Genomic DNA, 7,026 nt, shown 5'->3' with positions numbered 1-7,026 from the left:
ATACCTCATAAAACTTCTTTTTCCCATGTAGCTTCTTGTGGTGAATGTCCTTCCCAACGCACTTTAATTAATGGAATCATCCTATTTCTTAGTTGCTTTAGACTTTTATCAATGATTTGAGCAGGTCTGGTCTTAATAGTCAGATTCTCTTTAACTTGTACTGAATCTATATCAAGAATGTGAGAGGGATCTGGGACATACTTTTTAAGCTGAGAAACATGAAAAACACTATGGAGATTGGAAAGATGAGGTAGAAAAGCAAGTTAGTAAGCAACTGACCCTATTTTTTAGAGTATTTGAAACGGACCAATATACCTAGGACTCAATTTTCTAACTTTGAGGGTTCTGCCTACACCAGTGGTAGGAGAGAGTTTAAGAAAGACATGTTCTCCTTCTTCGAAAGACAAAGGTTTTTGCCTGTTATCAACATAATTTTTCTGTCTGCTTTGCGCTTTTTCAAGGTTTTCTTTTTTCATATGAATTTTTCTTGAGGTTTCTTGGATTACTTCTGGTCCCAACAACTGTTTTTTCCTTTTTTTCATACCAACACACTGGAGATTTACATTTTCTTCCATAGAGTGCCTCATATGGAGCCATCCCAATACTAGAATGGTAACTATTATTATAAGCAAACTCTATTAATGGCAGGTATCTACCCCAGCTACCTCTTTGTTCAAGGATGAAAGCTCTTAGCATATCCTCTAAAGTTTGAATAGTTCTCACAGTTTGACCATCAGTTTGAGGATGATATGTTGTACTAAGTCTCAACTTAGTTCCAAAGGCTTGCTGTAAACATCCCCAAAATCTAGAAGTAAATCTATGGTCTCTATCTGACACAATACTTAGAGGTACCCCATGAAGCTTGACAATTTCTTTTATATATAGTTAGGCTAACCTCTCAATAGAATATTGAACCCTAATTGGTAGAAAATGAGCAGATTTGGTCAATCGATCAATGATTACCCAAATTGCAACATACCCCTCTTGGGTTCTTGGCAAACCCATCACAAAATCAGTAGCTACATTTTTCCACTTCCATTCTAGTATGTTTAATGATTGAAGTAATCCTGAAGGCTTTTGATGTTCAATTTTCACTTTTTGACAAACTAGACATTTTGAAACATACTCAGCAATATCCTTTTTCATTACTGACCACCAAAATATTTTTTTTAAATATTGATACATTTTGGTGGAACTAGGGTGAACTGTGAACTTACTGCTATGTGCCTCATTCAAAACTTCTTTCATCAATTCTTCCTTTTTAGGTACAACAATCCTTCCTTTGAAATTTTACCAACCCATCTTCCCCTTTGGTAAATCCTTCCTGTTTAAATGTTTTTTCTAAACTAGAATCTTCCTGTTAAGCTTTTCTAATTTTATCTATTAGCTCATTATCTACTTTTATTTCACTAATACCTAAACTTCGAGGCAATACAGTCACGGATAATTTCATATCTCTAAATTTTTCAAACAACTCCATTTCTTTGATCATCAAATTTGACATGTGTAAAGATTTTCTACTTAAAATTAGTTTTTCCTAGATGTATTTAAGTTCAAAATCATAGTCTTTCAAAAATTTCATCCACCTCTTTTGCCTCATATTCAATTTTTTTTTGGTCAAATAAATATTTAAGACTCTTATGATCACTAAAAATCTCAAATTTTATTCCACACAAATAATCTATGTAGCACCGATACGACACGCGACACGTGACACGATACGACACTCTGACACGTTAATCTTAAAAAATTATGGATTTCGACACGTTGGGACACGATTTAATATTAAATAATATTTTTAATTTATATAGTGTATATTTCATTTAATATTTAATAATTTAACAAAAAAATGAAACTAAATTAATAATACCCATCAACACGTTATAAAGATGGAAACTTAATAAAAAAAATAAGATCTGGGATGTGAAAGAGATATAATATCAGATAGAGAGATCAAATCATATTAGAGAGAGATCAGAGAGAAGGAGATAGAACAAGAGCGTGATAGGAATTGACAACAATGATGCTGAGATGATCTCTTATCTACTTAAGGGAAAAAAAGACAAAAAAATAAAATTGATATGATCAGGTGGAAACATTATTAATATATTTTAATTTTTAAAAAAAAATTAAATTTTTTTTTTAAACAATTTCTAAAAAAATTTACAAAAATGTCATTTGACCGTGTCGGACACGGTCAAATTCGCGTGTCGGAATGATCAACGTGTCGAAAAAAGTTGACCGCGTGTCCGACACCGTGTCGAAGCGTGTCGGACATGACTCTCCCTGTTTTTACAAGTGTCCATGCTTCCTTGCAAATAATGTCTCCAAATTTTAAGTGCAAAAACTACTGCAACTAATTCTAAATCATGAGTTGGATAAACTCCTCACAAGGTCTCAATTGTCTTGATGCATAAGCTACAAGTTTTCCTTCTTGCAATAAGGCACATCCTAATCCCTTCCTAAATGCATCACTATAAACTTCAATTTTTCCTAATGGATCAGGCATTGTTAAAATTGGTGCAGATGTTAACTTATTCTTCAAATCCTGAAAATAATACTCACATTCTTGAGTCCATACAAAAGGAATTTCTTTTCTAGTCAACCTAGTTAAAGGTAACATTAATTGTGAAAATCGCTTAATAAATTTCCTATAGTATCCTGCCAATCCTAAGAAACTCCTGATCTCAGTGATAGTCTTAGGTCTCTCCCAATGCATTACAGCCTCAATTTTGCTAGGATCAACTGACACTTCTTCCTTTGATATCACATGTCCTAAAAATTTCACTTCTTCCATCCAGAATTCACATTTTGAAAATTTAGCATACAATTGGTTATCTTTTAAGATTTGTAAAACTATCCTCAGATGCTCTTTATGTTCTTTTTCATTCTTAGAATATATTAAAATATCATCAATAAATACCACTACAAATTGATCCAAATAAGGCCTAAAAATCCTGTTCATGTAATCTGTAACACCCCGTATATATCCGGTAATGTTATCATATCATCGTATTAAGCTGCGCTTAATTAAAAATGCGGAATATCTTTTTCTTTTCAATTATGACGTCATTATACTTAGCCAAGTTGAATACTTAATTCATTTTCAAAACATTTCCTGTATGTAAATTGCAAAATACAGCTAACTGAAATACCTCATAACATAAATAACATAAGTATGTCTCTAGTCACGGAACTACAACACATAGACCGGACAACCCTGATAGTTTATACAACCCAGTTAAACTTAAACATAACAGAAATCAAAGTGGCATGGACAGACCCCATGCTCACCCAAATAAGGCACAAGCTCAACTGCAGTCTCAACACAATAATCATAAATGACAGAAAACATAAACAACAACCAAGTCTACAACACCCAGCATACAACATAATAACATGATAACAACATAATCTAACTCAGCTCCGGCCTCTTACCGCCCGAGGTCTCAATCCCCGAGTTACCTGAACCTGAAATAAGCGTCCCCAAACGTGGGGTGAGATCTCTAAACAAGAAATATCAGTAAGACAAAGGGTCCTCAAGGATCTTCCACCCCAAGCTCACTTACATGTGCAATATAAGTTCAAAAGTAGTTTAACAATATAATTTCCAAAATAGTGCAATGCAGCATATAATCATGTCATGTGTGTTTATACTATTCTACTGATCAGAGAGTGTAAGAATCCATCTAAACCCACACGGTACTAGCCATTCGCTGCTCCAACCCACAGGACCGCCCATTGGCCTCCTGTAGGCGTAACACCACATACATATCATAAGCAATTGCACTTAACAGCTCATTAGCATTTCAGTAAAAACAATACATGAAAACACATCATGCATACAACCAACTCCCCATGGGAAAATGGTAGAACCAGCACTGGCTAAACCGAGGACATGAAAGCTTACCTTGTAAGCTAGCTATCCAAACCCAGAGTCCACACAAGCTCAAAGCCCAAAACACAGCAGATTCATAATCTGTTTCGGATCAACAATATATCAATATCCACACTCTACAAGCATACAACATAAACACAACGCATTTCCTTTACGTTTTACTTCTTTAGGCTTCTCACAAAGCCACAAGCCCTTAATCACTTAGATTTTGACTTAGACTAATCATTACAGAAGTTCAACTTCCTCAAACTAGGGTCCACAAACCCCCAATAACCTTCTGAATAAACAGTGCAGCTACTGTTCTTCGAAAACCCAGAATATCCGGATATATGTTGGGGGCATATCCGGATATCACAAGACCCCATATTTGGATATCAATATCCGGATATCATATCCGGATATTTCGCGACAGAATGGAGTTCTGCATTTCGCGAGATATCCTTCCCAAAGATAGTTCTTTTCATGCATACAAAGGCTCAAACATGCGATTTAAGGCATGTTTAGCATTACCCAACCTTAAGTTATCAACTTTAATCTATTACATGCATCAAGGTTCCATTTTTAACCACTAAAACCCATGATCAAAGGTGATGAAGCTTACCCAAGCTTAAACTCAGAAAATGGACACTCTTGGAGCTCACTAAACTGACTCAAAGGTTCAGACTTTGAAGGTGCACGAAAATGAGAAGCAAACAAGGTTCTTTATCACTAAATGTGGCTCCTTGAAGCTCAACAAACAAGGAACAATGGCTTCAACCACTCAAACCACTGAACTCAGCTCTCAACACTCACAAGCAGTGGCTGAGCACTCAGAAAAAGGTACCTCTCAACCTCACAAGACTCTCCACTATGTGTTTGATGAAGAAACCAAGAAGAAAGGTGACTTCTTGGCTCTCAAGGTGAGGAGGAAGAAGAACACAGCAAAGGGAGAAGCACTCAGCAACTGAGCACTCACGTAGGAAGCCAATATGGCCTAGGATTTTGTGCAAAAGGAGTATTTATAGCACATTTAATTTTAAACATACTGTATTAGCTCTAATAGCTACGCTTGGCATTTTAATCCCAACCTTTGGAATCTGATCCTACTCATTTTTCTAAGATTTATCATATTTTTATATTATTTTTCGTAGCACCTTTCCGGTAGGCGCTTTTCCATAGCCAGTATCAATTCTGACACCAGTTCTCATTATTTTGACCTGAAACTTGTTTTACAAGTTCGATTTAATATTCTAGGAATATTCATGCACTTTTTTATAATTTTCCGGGATACTTCATCGGTAAGCATTTATACAGGTAGCGGAACCGGTATCTGCACTTTTCGTCCAAAAAGCGACTTTCAGCATTCTTAATCACTTTCTATATTTATTTAAGCCTTCTCATAATTATTAGAGTCAATTATGAAATTATTTCTTAATTCTCATATTTATATAATTAATTTCCTTAATTAACGGTGCGGGTTCTTACATAATCCATAAATACAGCTGGAGCATTTGTCAACCCAAAAGGCATAACTAAATACTTATAGTGTCCAAACCTAGTTCTAAAGGTTGTCTTTGGAATATCTTCAGTCTTAATCCTGATTTGATGATATCCTGACCTTAAATCTATTTTAGAAAACATTGTGGCTCCTCTCAATTGATCTAAAAGATCATCTATCCTAGGCAAAGGATATTTATTTTTAATGGTGACCTTGTTCAATTGCCTATAATTTACACACAGCCTCATACTTCCATCCTTTTTCTTGACAAAGAGCATTGGTGCTGCCCAAGGTGAAACACTAGGCCTGATGAATTGTTTTGATAAAAGTTCCTGTAATTGTTTATTTAATTCAACAAGCTCTATAGGTGAAATCCTATAAGGCGCAATAGAAATTGGACCTACTCCAGGTATCAGATCAATAGAGAATTCAATTTCTCTGTTTGGGGGTAAACCTGGAATATCATTCAGAAAAACCTTTGAGTATTCAGAGACAACAGGAATATTGGCTGCATCAAGTTTAACCTTTGCTTCTGAAAGATTAAAGAGAATATATCCTTGTGCTCCCTCTAACAAACTCTTCCTAAGTTGAGAAGTTGACAAAAATAGAGACTCATTGGGAAGTTCCGACTCTTTTATGAAAACTATCTTTTTATTTTGACAATCAATCATAACACCATTGGCAGATAACAAATTCATACCAAGAACAACATCTATGTCAGTCATAGGTAGATAAACTAAATCTATTTCAAATAATCTTCCTTCAATTCGAAGAGGACAATTTCTACAGATTTGAGAAGTGGTTATTCTTTCTCCAGTGGGAAGAAAGATTTTAAGATAAGAAAGTAAAATAGAAATTTGTAATTTTAACTTTTGAACAGAAGATAGGGAGATGAAAGAATGAGTAGCCCCAGAATCAAATAGTACAGTTATAAGAGAATCTTGTATTAGACCCGTACCCTGAAACAAATTTGAAGCTTGAGCCGCTTCCTGACTGTTTAGAGTGAAAACTCTTCCTCTTGCTGCAAGTTGATTGAATGAATTTTGACCTTGATTCTGAGGACATTGCCTCAACATATGTTCAGGCTTTCCACACTTAAAGCACACACCTTTTCCTGCCAAGCATTCTCCAGTACGAGTCTTCTTGAATTTTGGGCATATCTGAATATAAGAATTAATTCAACCTGCATTCTTCTTTCCTCCATTGCCAGCAAAATTATTTCCCGAGTTTTGTGCCCGTGGTAACCTTCTTTTGTTGTTGTCTTCATTCCTTCTCCGACTTGAAATTTTGTCTTTATTTCTTTCCTCTTCAGCTTCCTTCATACTTGCTTCAATGTCTTTGCACCTATTTATTAATGATGAAAAATCCCTGATTTGGGGCCCTATTACCATACTTTTTAGTTCATATTTTAATCAATATTCAAATTTAGTTGTCAACCACTCCTCATTAGGTTGATTCTATACATAATTAGAATATCTGGATAGTTCCTTAAATTTTGCCACATATTCACCAATAGTCATATTTCCTTGTTTCAATTCAAGGAATTCTATTTCTCTCCTATTTTTTTACATTTTGAGGAAAATATTTTTCCAAAAAGGCATTTTTAAAGGCTGTCCAAGTAATCTTCATTCCTTGACTTTGAAAATATCTT

The 7,026-nt window shown here is 34.9% G+C and overlaps 1 protein-coding gene across 1 annotated transcript; it reads right to left on the bottom strand.

Moving 5' to 3' along the window:
• Window positions 1-2,362: 2,362 nt before the first annotated feature.
• Window positions 2,363-2,797, bottom strand: LOC133302339 (uncharacterized mitochondrial protein AtMg00860-like). Its single transcript, XM_061502102.1, has one exon. The coding sequence runs from the start codon at window positions 2,795-2,797 to the stop codon at window positions 2,363-2,365; it is 435 nt and encodes a 144-aa protein (XP_061358086.1).
• Between the last annotated feature and the right edge of the window lie 4,229 nt (window positions 2,798-7,026).

The sequence above is a fragment of the Gastrolobium bilobum genome, unplaced genomic scaffold, assembly GCF_033153095.1.
Source record: "Gastrolobium bilobum isolate Gb01-03AN ecotype WA unplaced genomic scaffold, APGP_CSIRO_Gbil_v1 utg10233, whole genome shotgun sequence".
In the NCBI taxonomy this organism is placed as follows: domain Eukaryota; kingdom Viridiplantae; phylum Streptophyta; class Magnoliopsida; order Fabales; family Fabaceae; genus Gastrolobium; species Gastrolobium bilobum.
This window is presented reverse-complemented; position numbering and strand designations above follow the sequence as displayed.